General features: G+C 38.3%; 1 protein-coding gene across 5 annotated transcripts in view; it reads left to right on the top strand.

The window, feature by feature from the left end:
* The window catches only part of TDRD7 (tudor domain containing 7), a 77,178-nt gene that overhangs the window by 17,951 nt on the left and 31,530 nt on the right, over positions 1–27,697 (top strand). For all 5 annotated transcript variants that reach the window (XM_047830643.1, XM_047830644.1, XM_047830642.1 and 2 more), the window contains 4 exons: positions 1,299–1,440; positions 2,406–2,619; positions 13,278–13,351; positions 15,580–15,797. In XM_047830643.1, the coding sequence (XP_047686599.1) occupies positions 1,299–1,440; positions 2,406–2,619; positions 13,278–13,351; positions 15,580–15,797 (648 nt within the window). The remainder of the gene's footprint in view (positions 1–1,298; positions 1,441–2,405; positions 2,620–13,277; positions 13,352–15,579; positions 15,798–27,697) is intronic.

The raw sequence follows: 27,697 nt of genomic DNA, 5'->3' as shown, positions 1-27,697 counted from the left end.
AAGCCCCCCTTTCTGTCTACTTGACACTTTGTAATACATCCAATATAGCATTTAACATAATGCTTTCTATTTAGTCTCTTTGTGTCTCTCTTTTTCCTCATAAGTTTCTTGAGGATGAATGATTGTTTTTTAACTCCAGATAGTTCTTAATAAATATGTGTTTGAATATATGAATGATCAAATGTCTCATGAATTAATAATGCCTCATATGGTTACTGTGCTGTAATTTACTCAACCCTGTTCTCCTATTATGGACATTTTGACTGTTTCCAGGTTTTGATAGTTAAAATAACCCCTCTTGCACATATTTTGGTATGTTAAGTTTTTTTTTTCAGTTATATTTGTGTAATGTATTTTCAGGAATAGAAATACCGGGCCAAAGAATAGGAGCATGTCTTGGCTTTTGTAAAGCCTCATTGCTTTCCTGTTCTTGATTTCTACTTAGAACCAGAGCCTTTAACGCTAGAGGTGGCTTTAGAAACCATCTAGTCCCAGTATTCTACACACTGGAAAAAAATCTCCCATATATCACGCCAATTTTTTAAAAGATGAAAAGCTGAGCTGCTGTGTTTTAAGCAGGTGCTTCAGGGTCCAGTGCCTCTGCTTGCCCTGCCTTGCCCTCACTGCACTGCCACTGTGAGGCTCCAGAGTTACCTTCATGGAATCTGGTGGCACCAATGAACAGTTTGAAAACCCTAGATCTAAGCCCACTCCTGTTTTATAGCTGAGAGAGTGTACTACAATGTGGGAGCTAAGCTGCTTTGTCCCAAGTCATCCAGCTAATCTGTTTCAGTGGCAAGATTAGGATTGGGTTGTCTTTGAGAGGTAATAAAAATAGTGATTATGAGTACCTACTTTGGATTCAGAGAGATAACCTAGCTGTGTCACTCGGGAAGGTTGCTTAACTTCCCTGAGCCTCTGTTCTCCCATGTATAAAATCAAAATAAAATATATCTCACAGATTATATGAGATAATATGTGCAGATCACAGGCTTCTTTTGGTTCATTGGTTAATCCCATAGTACCTAGCACATTATAGATGTTTAGTGAATACTTGTTTAAGGAATAAATGAAATTTTCAATTTGAGGAGAGATCATTCAATGTGCTAGACTATTCTTGATGTCTCTTATAGAATGTAATTTTGCTCTAACAGTATCAAAAAGAGAGGGATGTGAATATTTGCATACAGCTTGAGTTGGAACATGTAAACTCACTAAGACCCACTTTTAAAAATCGGCCTCTAGGCAGCAGTGAATCTGAGAAATGTTTCTCCTCTCACCTTGCCTCTCGTGAATAGATTACCTGTTATGCCATGGCCTGCACAGAAACTGCAAGAATTGCTCAGCTTGTGGCTCGTCAGAGGAGTTCTAAAAGGAAAACTGGGCGGCAAGTTAATTGTCAGATGAGAGTGAAGAAAACTATGCCATTTTTTCTAGAAGGTAAGGTCTTTTCACATGCTAAAATTTTAAAACCTATCTATGAATACATTGTCATATGGAATTATGGAAATATTGCTTGTATTCATGATAAACACCTATATTTCTTAGCATTCATATGTCAAGAGTGAAATCTTAAAGCTAGTACTGTATTTCCATTTGAAATTAAGTGAAGATGATGAGTATGACTCACTAAGTTATTACACAATGTGAGATAATTCAGTTTTAATTAAGCCTATTATGGCAAAGTGTTGTTTTATTCTTTTAGGTTTTTGAGGGGGCAGAGCCTCATCCAGAATGTTGGATGAACCAAGAACCTATGATTTAATGTCTTATTTAGCAAGTCATGTCTTTTATATTAAGATCCTCTATTTTTGGAAAAACATGAATTATATTGTACACAAAGGTGTTATAGGCAACTTAGCCAGTGTTTACTGAACAATTATCTCAGAGAGCTTTTAATCAGTTCTAAAACTAAATTCTCAAGATATAGTTCAATGATAATATGAAGGAGTAGACCCCCAAATGCCACCGTGAGCATTTTAGACAAGGGAACAGTCATGGGAGAATGGCCATGTAGGGCTTCATGGCAAAGGGGGATTGAACCCAGATCTTGAATGAGGGGAAGAATTTCAATTGATGGAGAAGAAATGGGAGGCCTGAGATATGGCTGAGTGTGCTACATTTGTAGCAACATGGGGTGGCTGCCACTGAAGTGTTGGTTGGTGAGTAGAGGGAAGGTAACTGGCTAATTTAGCAGATGAAGCCACGTTTTGAAGAAATCTCATCTGCTGAATACCAATGTCTGCTTCCCCTACTGACAAACCCTGTAGTGGCAACTTCCTCGTGTTCTTACAAACTATTCTGAGAATAGAGACTCCCAGAAAACATCTGGACAGGGGAGTGGCATAGTGACACGAAGCTTTTGGGAAGCTAATTGATTCCATTATGTATGCCTAACTTCACAGGAAAACCAAAAGCAACCCTCAGACAACCAGGATTTTCTTCAGATTTTTCTATCAGCAAAAAACCTAATCCAACACTGCTAAGAGACAGAGGAAACTCTCTTGGAGTTAAGTCTGATGCTGAAATGCCGCCTTACACGTTACACACAACTGCTGGAAGTGAAGTATTCAGAGACGTTCCAGTGCAGAGACATGTGACCATGCCTACCAGCCACAGGTATTTGGGCTTTGTCTGGCTAAAAGGAGAAGTTTGGTGAATCTATGATAATAAATGTTAAAAGCGTTCCGGATAAGAAGGAAATACTTTCTGTTTTACCTAATGTAAGTTCACATGTAGCAGAGAAATGCATCATTACTAGTAAATCCACTCTTCCTGGCTACCTGAATGTCATTGTCTGAGTATCTTCATTTTATATTTTCTCTACATTGTTGGTAATTTCTCCTTGTAAAATTCATTTTGAAAGCTCTCACAGGAAAAGAAAAGGCTCTTGAAGGCTATTCTAAGATGCTGTTTCAGGATAACTTACAACTTTTTCTGAAAACCTTTCTTATAATTAGTTTTATAACTTCCAGGTAACATTCTTGATTGGCACATTCCACTGTGCTCCAATAATCATATCTATAATTATATAGATTATATATATATTATATTATATGATTATATCTATAATCATACATCCATGCATCAGCATATCCGACTGGCAATATTAACACAACCTTCAAGTCCTAGTTTGAGTGCTGCCATTTATTAGCCAGGTGAACAAGTGAAATGATTTCATCTTTTAGGGCTGTGGTTTGTTGTTGTGGTTTGTTGAATGAAAATGTTAAACTAGGTGACCTCAAAGTTCCTTTTCGTCTTTAAATCTTATACTTTTTGTAAGGTAATTCAGGTCAGCAAACTATGACCCACGGGCTAAATCTGGCCCATTGCCTGTTTTGTGTAAATAAAGTTTTATTGAAACAAAGCCACATCCCTTTGTTTATATCATTGTCTGTGATTTCCTTTGCGCAACTGCAGTTAAGTAGTTGTGCCGAGACATTATGGCCTGCCAAACCTAAAATATGCACTAGCGGACGCTTTTACAGGAAACATTTACCAACTCCTGATATAGATGAATGAGTATCCCATTCTTTCATTCTTTTTGTGCCTTTATAAAACACATGTTCTTGTATTATTTTTTTTAAGTTTATTTATTTTGAGAGAGAGAGAGAGAGAGAGAGAGAGAGAACATGAGCAGGGGAAGGGGTGGGGGTGGGGGCAGAGAGAATCCCAAGCAGGATCTGCACAGTCAGCACAGAACCCGATGTGGGGCTTGGATTCACAAAACCGTGAGATCATGACCTGAGCCGAAATCAAAAGTCAGACACTTAACTGACTGAGCCACCCAGGCACCCCATGTTATATCCCTTTAAATCGGTGTTCAAATATTCCATTTTGTGTAAAAGCTACACCTCCCCCACCCCAGCACTCCCCCTACTATACTAGAATATTTAGAATTATTTTTTTTAACTTAGTTAAAATTTTTTATAATGGTATATATTTAGTGCTATTTATGGTTAGTTGTTATAATTTTGATAAGGTCTAGAAAATACATAGTTAGAACTTGGATCTTGACCCAAAGCACTAGTTAGGGCCAGCATGTGACTGAGGTACCACTGTCTCCTCTGCTTCCATGCCTCCATTTCAAGTTCCCATTTTGAATTGAATCTATAAAATGACAACCAAACCAAGACATACTGGATTGTGGGCCCAGGAGAACATTCTCTACCCCATGGTCTGGTGTCTCCTACCCATCTCTTACTGGCAATGGGCAACCCAGGTAAGTTCCTTCCACTCCTCTAGGTAGGACCAGCAGTGATTGAGAGGGGGCTGTGCTAGCACCAAGATGCCCAAAGACCAGGCCCAAGATCGTGCTTTCTGACCTACAGCCTAGTGTGTTCTCATCCTCTTTCACCTGGCAGCATTAGGTCCAGGGAAGTGCATTCTGTTCCTGTGGGCAGCACCTGATCAAGAAGGAGCCCCAACAGCAACAAGTAAATTTAAGTTAGCCCATAAGGGCTCTGAAAAATCAGTTATCATTGGAACTACAGCTACAAATGTGGGCCAGGAGCTGTGTGCTAAACCTAAGCAGGTGATTGTCTGCTAAAATAGGGCTTTAAATTGGATTAATAGTTTCCTAACGTATGTCCAAATGTCCAGGATACAACAAAAAGTCACTTGTTATACTAAGAACCAGGATAATGACAACTTGAATGAGAAAAGACAGTTGACAAATGCCAAGAGCAAGATCAGTCAGATGTTGGAATTATCTGGCAAGAATTTTACAGCAGCTCTCCTAAAATGCTTCAATGAGCAAATGAAAAGAATTTGGGGGGGGCAAAATGGAAAAAAAAGAAAATTCACCAAAGAAGTAGAACATATAAAAAAGAATGAAATGGAAACTGTAGTATTAAAAAAATGGAACACCAAACTAAAAAACTCACTGGGTAAGCTCACAACAGAATGAATACGACAGAGGGAAGAATCCATGAACTCAAAGATAGAGCAATAGAAATTACACAATCTGACCAATAGAGTAAATAGACTTCCTTCAAAAACAAAACAAACAAAAGAACACCTACCAAAGCCTGAGGGGGCTTTGGAAGTAAAACACCTAGCAGAGCCTTAGGAATATGTGGGGGAAAATAAGAAAAGATCTAACATTTGTATTATCAGTGTCTTGGGAGGAGAGAAAGAGTGGGGCTGAAAGAGTATTTGAACACAAAATGGCTGAAAACTTCTCAAATGTGGCTAAGGATATAAACCTACAGATTCAAGAGTTCAGAGAATCCTAAAAAAGATCCAAGAAACCCACATGAAGACACATCATATTAAACTTCCAAAAGCTAAAGACAAAAAATCTTAAAAACAGCAAGAAATGACACATCACTTATAGGGGATTACCAGTTTTAATGACAGTGGATTTCTCATCTATGACCATGGAGGAACCCTGAAGGAAGGAAACAGCACATTTTTCTTGTGCTGAAAGAAAAAACTGTCAGCCATAAATTCTATATCCAGGAAAAATATACAACAGGAATGAAAGGGAAATAAAGACATTCTCAGATGAAAGAAAACTAAGAGAATTTGTCACTAGTTGACCTACTCTTAAAGAGTGGCTAAAGGGAAGTTCTCTCAAGAGAAAATAAATAATATAAGATGGGCTTGGAATTTCAGAAAGGAAAGAGCAGAACTGGTAAAAACAGGTGTAAATGTAAGATTATCCTTCTTATGAGTTTCTTAAATCATACTAGGTTGAAACAAAAATTATAACACTATCTGATAAGTGCTCAACATATATAGAGAACTTAATTAAATTTGCCAAATTGGGGGGAGGAGAGGAGACCTAAATGGAAGTAAGGTTTGTACACTTAAAGTAGTAAAACATTGATACCAATGGAATGTGATGTTGTATATATATATTGGGATGCTTAAACCAACCAGGAGGAAAGCTATACAAAGTGATATACAGAGTGATCAAACAGGGGAGGGGCAGAGAGAGAGGGAGACACAGAATCTGAAGCAGGTTCCAGGCTCTGAGCTGTCAGCACAGAGCCTGATGCAGGGCTTGAACCCACGAACTGTGAGATTATGACCTGAGCCAAAGTCAGACACTTAACCAACTGAGCCACCCAGGCGCCCCTATACCATTTTTTCTTTATTCCTCAGTTGATGGACATTTGGGCTCTTTCCATAGTTTGGCTATTGTTGATAATGCTGCTGTAAACATCAGGGTGCATGTACCACTTCGAATCTGTATTTTTGTGTCCTTTGGATAAATACCTAGTAGTGTGATTGCTGGGTTGTAGGGTAGTTCTATTTTTAACTTTTTGAGGAACCTCCATACTATTTTCCAGAGTAACTGTGCCAGTTTGCATTCCCACTAACAGCATTCTCATCGACATCTGTTGTTTCCTGTGTTGTTAATTTTCGCCATTCTGATGGGTATGAGGCAGTATCTCATTGTGATTTTGATGTGCATTTCCCTGATAATGAGTGATGTTGAGCATCTTTTCATGTGTCTGTTAGCCATCTGGATGTCTTCTTTGGAAAAATGTCTATTCATGTCTTCTGCCAATTCTTAACTGGATTATTTGGTTTTTGGGGTGTTGGGTTTGACTAATTACTTTCAATGTAAGTTTAATGACTTTAAATGTAAAAATGCATGAAAAGATGTTCAACTTCATTAGCCATCATGGGAACGCATATTAAAACGCATATTAAAATGAGATATCATCATGACACACCTATCAGAATGACTAAAGTAAAAAATAGTGATAATACTGAATGCTGGCAAGGATGCAGAGAAACTGGATCAATCGTACATTGCTGTTGAACATGTAAAATTAATAGCTACTCTAGAAAACAGTTTGGGAAATTTCATTAAAAAACAAAAGCAACTAAACATGCAGCTATCACAGCAGTTGCACTCCTGGGCATTTATCCCAGAGAAATGAAAACTTATATTCATATAAAAACCTGCACACAAATGTTCATAGTAACTTTATTCATAATAGTCCCAAACTGAAAACAACCCCAGTGTCCTTTAGTAGGTGAATGGTTCAACAGACTGTAGTACATTCAGACCACAGAATACTTAGCAATAAAAAGGAACAAACTATTAATAACGCAGCAACTTTGGTGGATTTCAAGGGAATTCTGCTCTGTGAAAGAAGCCAGTATCAAAAATGTTACATGCTGTGTGATTCTATTTATATAACATTCTTGAAATGACAAAATTGTAGAGATGGAGAACAGATAAGTGTTTGCCAAATGTTAGGGTTTTAGGAAGTCGGAAGGGTGTGGCTATAAAGGTATAGCAAGAAGGGGCCTTGTGATGGGACAGTTGTGATTATAATGATTATAGTCTGATGATTATAACCAATAAATTATTGATTACAAGGGTGGTTACAAGGATCTATATATGTGGTAAAATTTCACAGAACCACATGTACACAGACACACACACATGCACATGCGCATACATGCAAAACTGGTGAAGTTTGAATAAGTTCTGGATTATACCAATGTCAGTTGCCTGGTTTTGCTGATGTACTATGCAAAGATGTTACTATTGGGGGAAACTGGGTGAAGGGTGCATGTGACCTCTATGTATATTTTTTGCAACTCCCCATGAACTTAAAAGTATTTCAGAATACAGTTGACCCTGAACACCATCAACATGGAGTTAGGTGTGCTAACCCCACACACAGTCAGAAATACACATATAACTTTTACGCCCCCCCCCCCCAGTTTGACTGCTAATAGCCTACTGTTGACCAAAAGCTTTACTGATAATATAAACAGTAGGTTAACACATATTTTGTGTATTATATGTATTATACATTGTATTCTTACAATAAAATGAGCAAAAAGAAAATATTTTTAAGGAAATCATAAGAGAAAATACATTTACAGTACTGTACTGTGTTTGTCAAAAAAATATGCATCTGGTGGACCTGTGTAGTTCAAACTCATGTTGTTTAAGAATCAAGTGTAGGGGCACCTGGGTGGCTCAGTCGCGTAAGCATCCAGCTCTTGGTTTTGGCTCAGGTCATGATCTCACGGTTCATGAATTTGAGCCCCACATCGGGCTCTGCGTTGGCAGTGTGTACCTTGCTTGGGATTCCCTCTCTGTCCCTCTTTTTCTGCCCCTCCCCTGCTCGCTCTCTCTGTCTCTCAAAAATAAATAAATAAAAACTTTAAAAAAAATTTTTAAAGTGTAAAAAGTTAAAAAAGGGATAGCAAAAGCCTTATTTATATGGTTTTAGTTTTGAGAATTAATATATCCTTTTATCTTTTGCCTTTCACTGTAAAAATTTCAAATTTCATATGGTGGAATATCTTGTACAATAATTTCTAAAACTATACACCTAGCTGTCTTCAGCTGTCTTGCTTTACATAGGTTATGTTACAGACTACTTTAACTATAAACTGTTAAAGATGTCATAAAACATCTTCATCAAACCTTTTTTTTAAGAGCATAATACAAATTGAAAGAATCCTTTTAAGAGGAATCTAAATACCACCTGGTGGCAGCTATTATGTGCATCCCTTTTAATTATAAAATAAAAAAAATTACTCTTACCAAAAATAGAACAAGAGCAAAAGCTGTTTTATCTACTTATAAAATACATGAACAGTAATAGTAAGTAGTAAAAACTATTATTAACTTACAATTTGGAGGGTCACCAAATCTTTTGGGAAGCTGATAAAAGGTATAAATGATTTTCCCAGAAAAATATATGTGTACACATATACATACATCTTTGTATATTCAAGGGATTCATGGACCTCAGAAGCCCCTTCTCAGGATCTTTGGTTAAGAATTCATGCCTGCCAGTTAACAAACTGAAAGGGTTCTAGAAAAATAACATAGCTGATATTTTCTGATATTGTAGGCATCAATCTAAGTTTATCATGTGTCCAGTAAAATACAAAGAGGGGTCAGGAGTAAGGATATATGATTGATTTGTGATTTCTCTGGTTTATATGAGGGAAGGAAATGTGTATATCTAAAATAATATAATATATAACCATGGTATTTTTATTAAAGTGATAAGATTACTAAATGAGGTATTTAATGTATTTATCCATAAAACACAGATAAATATGGTACTGAAATTCAAGATTCCCATTAGGCCTAGAAAGAGAAGAAATTACTGTGTGTATATTGTAGTGAGTAAGATCATGGACTTTGGATAGGAACAAATGGCTGTTTGGCACTAACCAACAGGCACTATGATTGAAAAAGCATCTTTCAAGTATTAAGCTAAATAAATGTGAATTTGTTGTTGGTTTCTGCTTCTTTGTATATGTTTAAAACTGTTGTATGTTTAGTATGTGCTAAATATTTGTAGGAAGTATTTTCTAAAATACATTTATTGCTTGGCTCTGATTGTAAAAATACTATGTGTATGGCATAGAAAATTTGCAAAGTGTAAAGAAGTAAAAGGAATTTTTAAAATTGCCTCCGATCCGGAGCACCTGGGTGGCTCAGTTGGTTAAGCATTGGACTCTTGATCTCAGTTCGGGTCATGATCTCACAGTTTGTGGGATTGAGCTTGGAATTCTCTCTCTCCCTCTCTCTGTGCCCCTCCCTTGCTCATGTTCTCTCTCTCTCTCAAAATAAATAAATAAACTTAAAAAAATTGCCCCTAATCCAAACATAAATGTAAACATTTAAAAGTTGTGGATGTTTAAACATAAATGTAAACATTAAAAAGTTGTGGATATATAAATTTTTAAAAATACAAACGGGCTCTTGCTATATCTTACTATTTTATAACCTGTTTTAAAAGGTAATATATTGGGGTGCCTGGGTGGCTCCGTCGGTTAAGCGTCCGACTTTGTCTCAGGTCATGATCTCACAGTCTGTGAGTTTGAGCCCCGCATCGGGCTCTGTGCTGACAGCTCGGAGCCTGGAGCCTGCTTCTGATTCTGTGTCTCCCTCTGTCCCTCCCCGACTCACACTCTCTCTCCCTCTCTCAAAAATAAATAAACATTAAAAAAGTTTTTTTTTTTAAAGTAATAATATATTGTTAACCCACATGATTAAGTATACTAGTACATTATCATTTTTAATGTCAGGGAGATCCATTGTCCAGCCTCCTATTGCTGAATATAAATTATTTCCACTATTGTAAGCAATTCTACAATGAAACATATTTGTAGAACAGTCCTTGCATATATTCACGACTAGTTCCTTAGAATAAATTGGTAGGAAAAGGGTAAGAGGGTATACATTCTAAAGCTATTACTAATTTGTGCTCTACACAGATTATACCAATTATATTCTAGAAGCATATGGAAGTGATTATTTACTTGTACCCCTGCCAGTACTGGGCACCACTTTTTCAGTTGATGCCAAAAGGTGAAAAAATATACCTATATTTTAATTTCTATTTCTTTGACTTTCATTCTTAAGGGGGTTATAATTTTGTCATATGTTTACTTGACCATTTATAGATCTTTTATGAATTACGTGTCTTTGCCCTTTGTACAAACTTTCTGTTGGTTTTTTCTTTTTTCTTTCTTATTTGTAAAAGTAATTTATAAATTAAGGATGTTGACCCTTTGTAATATGTTGGCAATATTTCCTCAGTTTATTTAATTTTTGTATTTCCACTATACAAAAACTTTAAAATTTTATATTTTTTTTATCTAACTAAATCTACCAATCTGTTCTTTGTGGCTTCTGTCTTTAGGTATTATGCTTAGAAAAGCATTTTTACCCCAATACTATATAATAGGTCTTCTGTTTTCTTTTAGAATTTTTATGGTTTCATTAAATCTTTAATCCAGAATTTATGTGGTTGTGTATCATGAGAGTTAGCAGTCTTGTTAGCCAGATGTCCTAATACCAGTTATTACATAATTTTTTTCTTTCCATGCTGGTTTAAAATGCTGTCTTTACCCATTGTAAATTGTTATAAATATATGACTTGGTTTCTGGCCTTTTCATTCGGAATCATTAATTACCTGTCTAATTCTTTTGCTGTGCCAAACGATTCAGATTATTATAACTTTATAAGGTGTTAATAACCTTTACTCTCTACTTCCTCCTCTTTCTACTGCTGATTTGGTTTCTTGCTTCTAACATGTGCTTTTATTACACTTATTGTCACTATCATAGCACTTAGTAGGTTTTGTTCTTATAGATTTTGTCAGTGCATTATTACCTATTTTTGTGTAAGAGGTTATACAAATCTAGCAGCTCACAACACCTAATTATTATTTCCTAATTCCTGTGGGTCATGTATCTGGTACTGCTTAGCTAGGTCCTCTGCTTCAGTCTCTTATGAGGCTGCTGTGGGTGTTGGCCATGGATGGGGTGAACTGAGCAAGAATCTGCCTCTGGGCTGACACACATGCTTGTTGGCCAAATCACTTTCATTTTTTCCCTCAGTGCTTGACTTCCTGGCTGTTGGCCAAAGACCACCTTCAATTTCTTACCACATAGGCCTTCCCAATATGGCCATTGGCTTCATCAAAGCCAGCAAGGGAAAGATTATGCTGGGGGGGAGGGGGAGGGGGGGATTTGTAATCTCATCATTTGTAATCCTCTCAACCTTGAAATATTCTGTTGGTTAGAAGCAAGTTACTCAAGGGAATGAGGTTATATAAGGCTGTGGCTTGGCTACCAGGAGGCAAGAATCACTGGGGGCCATGTCATAGCAGCTTACTACAGTCGGTTTTCTCAACGTACGTATAGTCCATGAGATAGGGGTGTGTTTCTCTTGTTTAATTGTATACAATTCCTGTCTGCCCATGCCCAGCTCATAGTAGGTCCTGAAATAAGTGTTTGTAGGGTAAGAATGTGTCTCTAATAAATGGCGTATGTTTAGATTCGATAGGGTGTTTTTTTGGACCAGTCTAAGTATTTGTCTTTTAAAATACTTAATAATTTGTCTTTTAAAATACAAAATAATAAATTTTTTATACTTTTATAAGACTGGTTGGACCACTTTCATCTTATTTTTGTTTTTCACGTGTCCCTGCAGTTTCCCTTGAAATCTTTCTTTTGCTATGTCAACTGTTTTCTGTCCCATCCATCAGACCTACCTATGCCTGAGCCATATCAGTCCCTGCCATAATCTCTCTGTGCTCCCTCTTTGCTCATAAGCCTCTGCCTGCTAATAGAGCCCTCACAGCTGACTCCAAGCAGAGGAGGGTTCCAGTTTACAACTTTAGGGCTCTGGTGCAAGGGAAAAGAGGGCTGTCTCCCTGCCAGTTCTCTAAAAATAGAAGTTGGATATGTTTTTGGCATCTTCCATTATTACCTAGATGTATTAATATGTAAACATGATGTTCTTATAGTTGCATAGCATCATGTTAAATAAGTTGTATTGGTAGCCTACCATTTAATAATTTCTTGTAGAATTAAAGTATTATGAGGAGATGTTCTTTATTCCAAAGAATTCACCTAATTTTTAGAGTATTCCATACTATCTAAAAGTTGGAAAATATGTATATTGTGTCATTGTCACCTGTTCTAGTTCCATACCCACTGCTGGGCAAGATGTACTCATAGGTTGATTCAATCATCCTATTCATTCCTACAACATTCACTGCCCTTTGCAAGTACCAAGCACTGCCCTAGGCTCTGGGAACAGGTTATTAAGACACTTGGAGCCTGGTGAGGGAGACTGACATGAACATATATGAGTGTGTGTGTGTGTGTGTGTGTGTGTGTGTGTGTGTGTGTGTGTGTGTCTGGTTTCATTGTCCTCATATTTGGAAAAATCTTCCTATGTATATCCAATGTAATTCATATAAAAATTATTTTGCTGAGTGTATGAAGTGTGGGGAGACAATGCTTTTTCTTTTCTAACTTGCTACTTGAGCAGTCCCTCTGTGGTTCGGAATGCCACCTTTCTCACGTGCTAAGATACAGCGTCAATTGAGTGTATCATTTTACTTATCTGTTTAAGTATTATAAATGTTGTAACTTTATAACTCACTTCAGTATCTGGTGGTATAAGTCCTTCATTTTTTGGTTATATCCCAAAATATTCTTTATGATCAACTACTTATTCTTTGCATGGTTTTATTTATTTTGTATTGCCGGTCCCTTAAAGGTGATTAATTGGAAATCTAACTTCCATGTTCTCTTAAAGTCCTAGTTTAAATTTAGCTTTTAACACATTTTCTCTAATATGAAACATGAAAGTTGATACCAGTATCATTTTCATTTTTGCTCATTTTGAAATATTCTAATGACTTCTTTTGCTATTCAGTGCCACAGAAACTTTAAATGAAAAGCACAGTGCTTAAAACTTGGCATAGACTTTGATGTTTGAATTTTAACTTACTTTTTTTTTTTAACACCTTAGGTTTAGCCCAAAGGCGTCCCTCCCACCACCTTTTCAGATGCATCTCTCAAGAACCTGTGCTAAGGAAATAAATGGTATGTTTTCTAAACATTCTCTTCATGATACATTTCGGCTTCTAGAGCCTTAGGACCCCAAGAAAAATATCTGGTGCTGGCTGTTCGCATTTGCTCTCACCCTATCCTATTTATTATCTTTCTTCCCCTCTTTCCTCATTTCTTTAAATTATGAATTGAAGTGATCTAAAGAGAAAATAGTACCTCCAGGGATATCATTATTCTGACATAAGGCCTTCCGCATATTAGACGAGTTCTGTTTCGCTCCATGTGTCACCGAGAGATACTTATGTGCCTTGTCACCCTCTTACTCTTCAGAGGATAAGATGTAAAGCACATAAATATGAGGTTTCAACTCAGAAAATAGTTTCAGATACTCCATCATTTTTAAAAGCTGGGACCCTAAACTATACACAGTGACCACTAAGCATCTTAGTATGATACAAATGATTCCTTGGGTTAGAAGATCCAAAGGAGCTGTTAAGAAAACAGTAAGAAACATAATAAAGTCAAAGAATCTGAAGATTAAAATTGCACACACTTGTCGAGGTGCCTGGGTGACTCAGTCAGTTGAACATCTGACTTGGGCTCAGGTCATGATCTCATGGTTTGGTTCGTGGGTTCAAGCCCTGCATCGGGCTCACTGCTGTCAGTGCAGAGCCCGTTTCAGATCCTCTGTTTCCTCTTACTGCCCCTCCTCCATTCATGCTCTCTCAAAAATGAAAAAAAAAAAAAAAACCATTAAAAAAATTAAAATGCACACACTCGGCATCTGGTCTCCTCCAACCAAAGTATAAATTCCCTGCTCATAGATGCATCTGAGGGAACAGTGTTTCAGGATCAGTATTTACATTGCATGAAATTTAAGTGTGATTTTAAATGATCTGCTGTTTCAAGTGTGATTCTGACTGAGTCAAGATCATTTTTTCTATATGAACACACCTCCAGTATTTCTTATGGAAATTACTTGAATCATATGATTTTTGTTTCTGTCAATAACTTTTACACATGTATTTTCTTTTTTTAAATTTCTTTTAACGTTTTATTTATTTTTGAGACAGGGAGAGACAGCATGAACAGGGGAGGGTCAGAGAGAGGGAGACACAGAATCTGAAACAGGCTCTGGGCTCTGAGCTGTCAGCACAGAGCGCGACGCAGGACTCAAACTCACGGACCGAGAGATCATGACCTGAGCCGAAGTCGGCCGCTTAACCTGAGCCACCCAGGCGCCCCTACACATGTATTTTCTGAAACATGGCTACTCCCTTAGAGTTTGTAAATCCTTTTAAATTAGAGTAAGCTTTTTTTCTGCAGAACGCTGAGAACTTGTTTCAGGAGGATTGCAGTTCACGGGACAGCTGATATGTACACGCTTACACACAGCCTCTCCTACCTGTTATAAAACAGACTCCTTCGTTGATTTAACAGAAACCACACAAGCTTAGGGGACTCCCAGTGACCCCACAAAACAGATGCATTTGCAGACTCCAACTGTGCATTAGTTACTGACACTCTCTCTTTAAGGGGGGTCTGACCAGTTCTCAGAAGCTCATCTTTTCCTTATTCCTGATCCTTTTATATCATTATTTGGGAAGAACCTAAATAAATTAATGATGTCCTTATATGGACATTATGTGCCCTTTTGTTTGCTGAGCCAAACTCAGTCTAGTGCCCTGTGCTGGGTGAGAGCAGAGTTAGCATCCAGCCCTCCTCAAGGAGCTGCTCACCCTTTGGCTTCCTGGCATCCTCAGAGGCTAGAGGCCCCCGACCAGTCTGTGTATCTCTCTACCTGCCAGTTTAAAATAGAACTTCTGTGTATTGCTAAGTTGTTTTTCTCATTAATAAAGCAGAAAAACATTTTAAAACCTGGACATTTTTTAAATTTTCTATAAAACATTCTTTGATCTTACTATTAAAGCACTATCCTAATGCTTTGTGGAATACAGGTTTAAATAAAGCATTGCATATAAACCAGTATTGTCTAAAGTTTAACCTTTCTTAGTTGCAGTTAGAGAATGATTGGTTAAATACTAAATTTTATTATTCTCTATGAAGCAAGATCATCTTGATGTTTAAATTAGGAAGCACCCTTGTCAGTGTCCTTCTTGGCCTTATCCTGTCCACTTCTAAGTCCCTTGACCCCCATAAGCCTGAAGTGTAACAAAGCCTAATAACACAGATACTAGGTAATGGGGATAATCTAAAATGTTAAGCCTTTTGGTTAATTCTATCATTTTTTTAATTTAAAGATAATTTAAATCAGACTGTTGAAAAACCAAATGTCACGCCTCCTGCCTCTTACACTTATAAAATGGATGAGGTTCAAAACCGCATAAAGGAAATACTAAACAAGCATAACAATGGCATTTGGATATCTAAGCTTCCACATTTTTACAAAGAGTTATATAAAGAAGAACTTAATCAAGGAATTTTACAACAATTTGAACACTGGCCTCATATTTGCACGGTACGTTTCTCCTTACTCCTCCCTTCTGATGCCTGCTCCCTGCCCTTCTTTCAGATTTTGAGTTATTAATCACATCACCTTTTATACAGGGAGCATGACGCACTTGACATAATATTGCTTCATTAATATTTATCTCTAAGATTAACATATATTGGTTCTTACTTACGGAGATAGGTCAAGGTCGAGGGCTGTGTGTGTTGTGATTGCAGTTTTTACATATTTTGTTTTAAATTGTTTTTAAGTGCATTTTATATGTGGTAATATGTATACCATTTTGTATCGAACTGTTACCAATGGATACTGATAACTTTGCCATTTTAATAACTTGAACTTACTGGTAATAAAACTGCATTTGCCTCAAAATTTTACATGCTGGTTCCTGAGCATTTTTTAGAGACATTCAGCTGAACTGATTTTAGTTATTTTGACTACTTATTTATACAGTATCTTATTTTAATTTAAAAATGAACGTAGGGTTATGATTTAAAATTTTTGCAAAATTCTTTGGAGGAAAAAATTGACAAGTTAACTGACATCAATTTCTATACCTGTTTCTACTTGAGTGTCTGTTATAATACAATGATGGATCAGAATAGTTTATTAGAAATCTTAGTTCAGCCAGCAATAGAGACAACTAAATTCCTAAACCAAAGTAACTAACTTTCAGGTTTCTTAATGTTTTCATTTACATAGAATGTATTCAATCATGTAACTATTCTAAATGGTAGCATTAGCCGCTACTTGGTGCTTCTGGAATTAAATATACATACACTTTTGTTTTATAGAAGGCTTTCATTTATTTAATTGAATATGTATTTTGGCCCCTGACCTTGTTGGGTAATGCACAGGCCACTCTCTTTTTCTAAGCCCCTGGCCTGAAGACATGTATTTTTGTAACCACTTTTTCCTCCAGGTCGCTGACATGGCATTCGAGTTCCAGTCACTTTCCAGGCAAAAGTCATTCTTTCATGCATCCAACCTATTTATTCATACACGATTTACTGTGCACCTGCTGGTACCAGTCACTGACTTAGATGCTAAGAACACCTTAGAGGCATGTCACATGTCAGAATATTCAGTAGGAAGTGGGAAAACAAGAAGAAATAGCAAACTCTGGCAATAAGCTGTTTTCTTCCTTACGAAGTCAAGAATGTTTACAGACTGTAAGAATGTTACCCTGATTTATGTGGAATGTAGGGTTTATTCTTATAATGGGAATTCCTATTAGTTGCTGTTCAGTTCATTCCATTTTTACTCCTTTCTAAGGAGAGTTTTCTCACTGGTTGCAGGTTCAGCAGCGTTGATGTGCCCACTCAGATTTCCCTCATCTTGAGGGCATTTTTGATATTTCACCACGCTATTCAGATTAGAGGTTCAGGGCATGGAGACCCTTCTCACGGGTGGATAGGGTTATTTATTTTTTAAATCCATAGACAGTCATGAACTTATAGCACATCTCAGTGAACTTAGAGCCTTTTTTTTTTTTTGTCAGGATACACATATAACTCACTATAAAGCTTTGATTTAAAAAAAAAGTTGTCTTTGGAGTAAAGTTTTAAAAATTAACTCCACAGAATCTTAATGTATTGTTGTTTCTGGTTACTTTATTTTATACTCCATGATAATTACTTTTGCTTGTGTAGCTTAATTTATAGCTTTTGGGGGAAATTTTCATCTGTGTTATCTACGTGTCTGCAAAGCCCCAAAATCTCTCTTGCTAGGATTATAGGTGAGAGAGTATCTCTTTGATGTTAAAACCTTACTTAAAATGAAAGGTTTCCTACTAAATTTCAGGAGCTGAAACAACTGACTTTTTATTTTTTGGTTGCTCAAATTCATCTTTCTTGCGTGATTATTTTCTGTTCAGGAGGTAAGGGTAGAACCCAAAGCAGAAATAGGATATACCTTCCTTATCTATATGCTGTGTCTCTCAACTTTGAGTAGGACTTCTTAGGTGCAATCACTATAAATTATTAGGGATGAGAATTGCTTAGTGTAAAAGCATTACATCTAAGATACCAAAAACTGCCAGTCTTATTGATGTCTATTAATATTTTTCAAAACTCTTTTTATAACATCTAAATATTCTTTAATAGCCTACTGGTAAACAGTTTTAAACAGTTACACCATGGTTATTTATAGACCGTTTTAAATAGTTATACTACCATGCTTGTTTTTCTTTTCTTCTGACTTCTTGCTTTCCACTTTGGTGAAAAGCAGAAACACTGAGAGCATGACCAGAGCTGATACTATTACAGGCAAGGACAGACATCCTCAAATGCAGCACAGAAAAGTTAGGGTAAGGAAGATTCGGTCTTGTATTCGGTATGTATCTCTCTATATGGCTTATCGTGTAACCGAAGAAGAAACCCAAGTGCAGTGTATTTCCATATTGTTTTTTAAAGGACTTTCTCAGGGCACCTGGGTGGCTCAGTCGGTTAAGTGTCTGACTTCGGCTCAGGTCATGATCTTGCAGTTTGTAAGTTCGAGCCCCACTTCAGGCTCTGTGCTGACAGTTCAAAGCCTGGATTCTGCTTCAGATTCTGTGTCTCCCTCTCTCTCTGCCCCTCCCTCCACTCGTGCTCTGTCTCTCTCCATCTCTCAAAAATAAATAAACATTAAAAAAGCTTTAAAAAAAGGGCTTTCTCCCCTGATCATATAAAACATTCTATATAAAAAATGAAAAATAAAGCTATGAGGGGCACTTGGGTGGCTCAGTCGGTTAAGCATCTGACTTCGACTCAGGTCATGATCTCATGGTTCGTGGGTTCAAGGCCTCTCAGCACAGAGCCTGCTTCAGATCATCTGTCTCCTTCTCTCTCTGTCCCTCCTTCAGTTGCACGCATATGCTCTCTCACTCTCTCTCTCTCTCTCTCATAAATAAACATTTGTACAAAAAGTAAAACTATGAAAGTAAAATCACCCATTTATACATATGTACAGTGGATACCATATATACTTGCAAGACTCAGAGATAACCACTTGCAGGTATTTCCATTTGAATATCAGAATGGGCAACATGAGCTTCTGGGGCCAAATAGCAGCTCTGAAATTTTACTTTCATGGAGGTTTTGATCAGCTGTATACAGTATTCCATTTCGCAGGGATGTTGGATTGCATTTTGATGCAGGCAGAAGGATGCTTTGACTCTTTGGTTCTTCATCTTGGGAATCATCCCGACAACAAAGTGTGGATTGAGTTTTGAAAGCTAAAGAGAATATAAAGTTATACTCACCATGATGAACCAGTTGCATAGTGTTCTAGGCAACTTGTGAGGGAAATGGAAACTGCAGGAGCTGTCCTGGAAAGGCAAAGAGCCCAAGATGGCAGGCCTTAGACCAAGGGTACTAGAGTCCAAGCATTTCCATTCAGTCCTTGGAGGAGGACAACACCTCTTGGGTGTTGTTGGTCTTATTAATGATGTTCTTCTTAACTGCTGTGTTTGGCTAGTATTTATGAAATGCTGCTGTGAACCAGACACTGACCTGGGTGTTGGAATAATAGCAAACAAGACAAACATGATCCTTGCCCTTATGGAACTTCCTGTCTAACAGAGAAAATAAACATGGAACAAATAATGATAAACCTGCGATTGTATTGAAGGAGAAGGGCAGGGTGCTGAGGAAATGTGTAAACAGGAGGGCCCAACTTAGCATGATGAGTCAAGAACTTCCCAGAGGAGGTGGCTGCTACACTAAAACCTGACAGGTGAACTGAAGTAAGTTAGGCAAAGGAAACAGCTCATACCGAAGCCCTGAGATGGAAAGAAAAACAGGGCTTTTTCAACTGAAAGAAAGTAAGGAGAGAATGGCTCAAGAAGAAACTCAAGAGGCAAGCAGAGGCTAGGTCACGTCGTGAAAGAGTCATCATTTGGTGGGAACTTAGCGGATTCCCCCCACCATGAGGTCACCCACGATCCAGAGCCTCTGGCAGACTTGGATTTCTGGTAAAATTCCAGATCTTATAACAATGACTGTTGAGCCTCAGAGATTTTGTCGACGTTCTCTACTTTCTGCAGTATGGGTAGAGAGAGAAAGCTCTCCATTCCCACATGAGCCAGAACATCTGTCTGTATTTAATGTCTTACCTAAAGCTGCAGAGAGAGCTGGGGGGCTCATTCTTTGAGCCAGACAGGACCACAGGCACTCAGCTGAGAATTTGTACCCCGCCTCAGTGACCTCGAGGATGAGCATTGGGCAACACTCTGAGTTGCCCTGGAGGCACAGCGGCCTTCGTTACCAATGTGGCATTTCGTGAATGAGAGCATGACATCCTAGAACATAAAATGTGAGTGATTAAAAAAAATGCCCAATTGTACTAATTATTCATGCTTTGATAAAAAGTTTTTACTGTTAATCTGCATTTTTGTTAAGTGTCATCTTCCTACCCACTGGAAAGCACTACGCTTCAAGTTGTTTAGTACTGTAATACCTCAGACTTTAAAAAATGCGTCACGGTGGTGACGGCTGTCTCGCCACTTACAAGGATACGTTTTTATAGTTTTGGATGTTCAGGAATGTTTCTGTGGTAATTAATTACATAAGATAAGAAGGCACCTGTCAGCCCATGCAAAGTGAACTGCCCTTTTTTTAAAGCCTGGATATTTCTGGGCTAAGAATGAACAACTTGGATTTCTAAGGAAGTGAGTGTAAATCGAACAGCAGTGATGCATGCTCAGACTTAATGGTATCGATACAATCTATATAGCAATGCCAGCAAAAGCCACAGTGAGAAGGCAAACTGAGGCCTTGAAAGTATAGCCATAATATCTCATTGGAATCCAATTTATTTTCTCACTTTTCACCAATAAAAAAATATGTAGTGAACACACTGGAACAGTTTTTAAATTTAATTTCAGTGAGCATCTGAATAGGAGAAAGAATAGCTCTGTGGCAAAATCAGAACAGAGACATTGGTGTGTATGATGTTGCTGTGCTGGACTTGAATAGAGCAACTGCCCGTCGGACCCTAGAGTATGATAGAAGGAGTGTGGGCTGGGGCAACTGGGTGGCTCAGTCCATTAAGCATCTGACACTTGGTTTTGGCTTGGGTCACGATCTCAGAGTTTGTGAGATCAAGCCCCACGTTGGGCTCTGCACTGACAGCGTAGAGCCTGCGTGGGAATCTTTCTCTCTCCCTCTCTCTCCCCCTTCATCACTCTCTCTCTCTCAAAATAAATAAACATTAAAAAAAAAGAGTTTGGGCTTTGGAATTCCATGTTTGCCTTGCCATTTCTTGGCTGCATTACTTTCAGCACACAAATCGTCCTCTCAGGTCCCGACTCTTCTCTAAAATGTGACTGTTTCATAGCACCTGTGTGGCTCAGTTGGATGTGTGACTTTGGCTCAGGTCATGACTTCATGGTTCATGGGTTTAAGCCCCACATCTGTTCTGTGTTGACAGCTCAGAGCCCAGAGCCTGCTTTGGATTCTGTGTCTCCCTCTCTCTCTGCCCCTCCCCCACTCACGCCCTGTTTCTGAAAAATGAATAAACCTTAAAAAAATTAAAAAAAAAAATAAAGTGTGACTATTTGTACCCATTGCATAGGGTTGTTGGAGTAAAGTGAGAGAAACTATAAAAAGCAGCTGCCAGTATGATATCAGACACATAGCAGGTATTTAGGAAAAGGCTGTTTTTGTTTTGTTTTGTTTTGTTTTGTTTTGTTTTGTTTTGTTTTGTTTTAGAGAGAGAGAGACAGAGAGAGAGAGAGAGAGAGAGCAGGAAGACCGGCAGGGAAAGAGGGAGAGAGAGAATCTTAAGCAGGCTCTGTGCTCAGCACGGAGTCTAATGCAGGACTCCATCCCACTACCCTGGGATCATGACCTAAGCTAAAATCAAGAGTCAGATGCTCAAATAACTGAGCCACCCAGGGGATTCAAGGCTATTATCTTTTGAGGGGCAGCCCAGCTTAAACTAAAGCAGGTTATATATAACCCACTGGTAAACCAGAGACATGCCCAGCAAGCTCTACAAAGGAACTTATCTCAGTGAAGATAGAGGAAAAATTAAAGAAGGAAGAACAAAAGTTTAAATTGAGAGAAGATAAAGAGCAATAGATGACTGAAGTGAAAGGGATCGAAACTCCGAGATGAGGTGAGTTTCTGTTATCTTGGGGGCACAACCTCCACCCCCAAAGGTAATGAGAACATACCTAGAATACCTACTTAGCCTAGAAGGCACAGTGAAAGCCGCCACTGCTGGCCAAGATCATCCCAAAAAGCTGTACACACATTTAGCCAGGAGAAGATGCCCTTGTCTTCCTGAGAGAAACTGAGCAAGAGCCTGACCTTGAGCCATGCTGAATGAAAAAGACTTGAAGTCTATTCTAATATAGTTGCAGTCAGCATCAGTTAGAAGTCCGTAATAGGAAAAGGGGTGAGAGGTGAGAGAGAGTATGAGCCTTGAAACGTATACAGTCTGTAAAACTACTCATCCAAGGTAGTGGAAAGAGTTTAGTTTCTCTGAGCAGATGGTTTGTAAACAGTCAGGGGTTACCCTCTACAAGAAACTTTTTACTTTTACCTTTGGTTAAATATCTGTGGAATATTCTACAAACACTTGTACTTTCTTGAACAGAAGCAACTAAAAACTTGTAACTCTTTCTGAATATCTCGGGTTTGGCATCACTAGCATTGGTAAAGCACTACAGAGAGGGTGGCAGATGTAGGTGGTGTGGAACCTTGAGATGTGGGGGTTAGCTCATCTCTGTACTTCTCTGTGTGTAATTTATGCCCCACCCACTGCCCTTACAGGCTTCACCTCCCAACCTAGGTTGTCTTCATTGTGGCCCAATGATGCCATTGGGGACCATTTTCTCATCTCTTTCTCGTTGTCTGACTTTTCCAGTACTTCTCAGCTTTAGCAAAAAAAAGACTGAGTTCTTAAGGAGGTCATTAACCACTCAATCTTTCCTTCTGTGAACTGGCTATTCATAGGGTACTAGCTTCTTGGTCAGTAATTCTTCAATGTTTTCACTGTTGCAAGGTACTCAGGGGTCTTTATTCACTGCTGAAGTTGAGTTTTTAAACTGGTTTCTTTTTGAAGTTCAAAACCTTGCCAATGCTTGGAGAACTGGGAATCAGATCTCCAGGTAAATATGATTTTTTTGTACTGGTGGAAATACAACTGTGGCTGGATAAGGCCTATACAACTGTTTTGGAAAATTTTTATTTAATTAGACAATACCAATTCGGTCATAGAATCATAAAGAAAATTCTAATTCTATGAAACACAGTAAGGTTACCTCAGCAGCTTATGCTGTTTAGTTAGCAGATGAGACTTCCATAGACTCAAAGGATTTTGGCTTCAGGAATTTAAGTTTAAAGCACAGGTAAAATCAGATAGGAAGAAGTAAAGACCTCTTAGAATTAAGAAGAAGCAAGTTTCTAGACTCATGGGGTAAAGACCTTTATGTGTGTGAACAAATGGGGCTCCTGAAGAAATTGATGTTTGAAAGTCTTGGGCCTTACCTATATATACCAAACCTACTATGTCTATCCTCAATTTACAAAATCCCAGAGGTGTGTGAGAGAAGTATCTCACTGCAATTCCAAATGAGGCAGAAATCAAACTAAATATAATGAACTTGTGGGGATAAAGTCTAAGGCATATCAGGTACCAGAATCTTCTGATGAGTACCAAAGGAGATGGCTTGAACTATGTGGTGTAGGGAGTTAATCTTTTATGTTACCTACCTGTCTTTCCTGTGGGGTCTGGAGGTGCAGTGGGGGTGAGTAAAGATATGAAGTTCTAGGTCATGCCACCTCCCAGTCATTGAAATGGTAGCTTTTTAAGTGGATATCCAAAGTCCCCTCCCCCCCCCACCAAAAAATGTAGAGCCACAAAACAAAACATGGAAGAAAAGAGTAGGATTATGATATTGAATCTTCTTCTACAGAAGGTTTATGACTCCCTCCTCAGATACGTATCTGGATCAGGTAAACTAAAGGTGTAGAGCACCCTTGTAAGAGATAACTGAAATGATGAGCTGCTGATATATCAAACTAAGAATATAATAAAAGCCATATTTCAAGTAGCTGTTGACTTACCTTGGTCATTTGTGAAGGCTAAAGAAAGCTTTCTACTTGGGGGCTGTGACAGGAGATCACATGTCAGTCTGGTCAGATGCACCAGAGCACAGTGAATAATGGACACCACACTGTAACCCACGTTATAGCAATTCCTTGTCTTTGGGGAGATTGCCATAAGTTTGGGATACAGTAGTAGGTATCTTTCCTAAGCTTAGTTACCAGAAAATTTAAAAAAAAACAAAGACACATTTTGTGGAGGATAGGTAGCAATCACTGTAGAATGCCTGGGAAAAGCAAATTTTCATTCATATGAAAATTTTAAAACAAAGTTGAAGTTGAAAAAAATTACATATAAGTTCAAAAATTACATCTGTGAGAGTTAGGTTTTTTAACTTGAAATGACATGAATTTCATGATTTTTCCCTTTGAATTCAGTAACCCTTCAGCCAGTCTCCAAAGATTGCTTGGAAAGCATGTGGACCAGACATATTATCCATATCACCAAGCTTATCCATGAATATTTGTCTAATGTATTGAAGGACATCTCATTCAGCCTTGGTTAGTGTCAGGTTCAGTTCCGGAAATCAGGCCTATGTTTAATCTTAGTAAAGGCTGAATTGAATTTAAAGAGGCCAAATTACTGGAGAACAAAGTAGAGTTTAGGCTCATAACCAATCTGCTTGAGACTGAGGAAGAAGCACATTGGAAAATGCCTACAATTCAAGGAACTAGTCATTTGGAGATAGGGGGTGGTTATCTACTTTAAACAATAACAGTAAGATGAAACTGCTTAGGAAAGAAATCTGTCTTCTAGTTCAGGTGGTTATTTGGCTGTTGTTAGAAATTCGGATAAACTTAGGCTTGTTGGTTAAACATCTACTTTATAGGCTGACTGGAGACGCTTGACTTAAATGTTGTAGACAGAGCCCTGGAAGCTTACTAATTCTAGATGATCTTTTAGCATTATTATGATACAAAGGTCAGAAAAGAAAGGGAATTTTATGCCCCTTAAGTGGCTGCAATGTTCATAAACTTCTGTTAAGGTAGTAATTCCTGGTGAGAAGAACTCAGTGTGCTGGCCATGTTCAGAGATCATGTCTAGAGATTTGATAAAGGGCATTGTTAGGTAATTGGTCCTGATCACATCTAAAGCACAGGTGGGAATGGAAGCTTCGGGACTGGAAGTGGAGGAGGCTGTTTTGTTTTGTTTTGTTTAAGGTTTATTTATTTATTTTGAGAGACAGAGGGAGAGGGGCAGAAAGAGAGGGAGAGAGAGAGAGAATCCCAAGCAGGCTCTGCACTGTCAGCATGAAGGCTGATTATGGATTCGAGCTCAGGAACCATGAGATCATGACCTGAGTCAAAATCGGATGCTCAACCAACTGAGCCACCCTGACACCCCTAGGGGACTGTTGAACAAACATTGAAGTATCTCATGTTCCAGTTCACTCACTGGAAAGAAAAGGGTCATAAAGCTGAAGAACCCTTCCTATCCTCTCTTGAGTTAGAAGAAGCCATGTGGACAGTTGGGGCATGGGGCTTGTGAGAGTTATTAGAGATAAATAAGATATTCCACTGAAATTAGTTTCTACCATCCACCTTGGAGAAGGTATTGCAAAAAGTTGAAAACAGGTCTGTAGGCAAAGAACAAAGATGGGCCCTGAAGCCTCAGCTGGCTTTCAATATGGAGGACTGTCATGTCTAAATCTAAGATTACATTAATTGGGATTCTATATGACAAGTGGATAATTCACATAGAACTCTATTTTATATCTCCATTTGCTCCAAAAGTATGTTTCTCAAACCCTTCTCTGGATACTGTATTCTTGTATCTTATTAAGTGTCTTAAAGCACGGTGAGGATTGCCATTTTAAGATTCCAGATTTACAAACATGAATCTCAGGCCACCTGGGTGGCTCAGTTGGTTGAGTTCTGACTTTAAATTTTTTTTTTTAACATTTATTTATTTTTGAGACAGAGAGAGACAGAGCATGAGCAGGGGAGGGTCAGAGAGAGAAGGAGACACAGAATCCGAAAGAGACTCCAGGCTCTGAGTGGTCAGCACAGAGCCCGACGCGGGGCTCGAACTCACGGACCGTGAGATCATGACCTGAGCCGAAGTCAGACGCTTAGCTGACCGAGCTACCCAGGCACCCCGTTGAGTGCTGACTTTAGCTCAGGTCATGATCTCACGGTTCATGGGTTCGAGCCCCATATTGGGCTCTGTGCTGACAACTCAGAGTCTGGAGCCTGCTTTGGATTCTGTGTCTCCTTCTCTCTCTGACCCTCCCCCACTCATGCTGTTTCTCTCTGTCTCTCAAAAATAAATAAACGTGGGGCGCCTGGGTGGCGCAGTCGGTTAAGCGTCCGACTTCAGCCGGGTCACGATCTCGCGGCCCGTGAGTTCGAGCCCCGCGTCGGGCTCTGGGCTGATGGCTCAGAGCCTGGAGCCTGTTTCCGGTTCTGTGTCTCCCTCTCTCTCTGCCCCTCCCCCATTCATGCTCTGTCTCTCTCTGTCCCAAAAATAAATAAACGTTGAAAATAAATAAATAAATAAATAAATAAATAAATAAATAAATAAACGTTACCAAAAAAAATTTTTAACTCAATTAAAAAAATTAAAACATGAATCTCAAGACCATTGAGAGCAAAATGAGAAATGGTCCAAATATTTATATCCCTAAGTCTTAAAATTAGGGACATAAATTGTAACTGTCCTATAATGCACCAACCAGAGTGTCAAAAGGTGTCAGCAGCAGGAGTCCACCAACGATGATAGGGAATGCCAGCAGGTGCTAAATGCAGACTAAGTTGCCTCTGCTTTTATTGATGCTTGGGGTTTTGGGCATAGACTTTCCCCCCAGTCCTCAAAACTTCAACACACATTGGCAGAAGAATGTGAGGAGGAAAACCTAATGTTTTATACTTGTGTTAATATTCATCCTTCTCATGTATCACCTAGAATATATAGTCAAGACTAAAAGGTATCTATCTTAATGTTCAATTGACTACACCTCTCAACTTTTTAATGCTCTTCTTGGGTAACAAGACAATACCTTCTTTGTGGGTACATATTTATGTTCTTCCTAAGCATTATGTAGAAAATGAGTTAGAGAGGTCAATGTTCTTTACTAACAAGCTACTCAGTGTACTTTAATATTCTATTCTTCTTGGGAGAGGGAGGACTTCTTATAAACTTGTATTATTACCTTAGTGGTCTGGAATGTTTTTCCAAGGACTCAAATTGCAGCTAAGGAATAACTGAATAGGATCTGACAAAATAGGAACATCTTAGAGGGCTGTCAATGCTAACTTCAGTCTAATCAAAGGTTGAGAAACCTTTTTTTATAAAGGGCGAGGTAGTAAATATTTTAGGTTTTGTGGGCCAACAGCTGTGTCATTGTTACCCATAGTCTGGCACAACCAATCAACTCTGCTACTGAACTGCAGAAGCAGGCCTCCACGATGCATAAGCAAATGGGCATGGCTGTGTTCCAATAAAGCCTTATGTACACTGAATTTCATCTAATTTTCACATCACAAAATAATTCTTTTGATTTTCTTCAACCATTTAAAAATACACAAATCATATTAGCTCATAGGCAAGGCAAAAACAGGTGGTAAGATCAGCTTGTACCCTGGTCCAGTAATAGAAAGGCTTACAAGTTGGAAAAAGTGGCACCATGCATCAGTTTCTCTTCTCTTTCTTCTCTTATACAAAGAGATGCCATCGAGCCATAACTCTCAGAAATGTTACACAGATAAAATTAGAGATTGGATGATGTACAAGTGCCAGGCATTTTTATCTCTTGTTCTTTGGAGGGGCAACTTTTAGCTAACTTTCTACTTTAGTGGTTGTAAAAACTGTAC

Source organism: Prionailurus viverrinus, chromosome D4 (genome assembly GCF_022837055.1).
Source record: "Prionailurus viverrinus isolate Anna chromosome D4, UM_Priviv_1.0, whole genome shotgun sequence".
NCBI classification, from domain to species: domain Eukaryota; kingdom Metazoa; phylum Chordata; class Mammalia; order Carnivora; family Felidae; genus Prionailurus; species Prionailurus viverrinus.
Note: the sequence above shows the minus strand (reverse complement) of the source record. Positions and strands in the feature narration are given on the sequence as shown.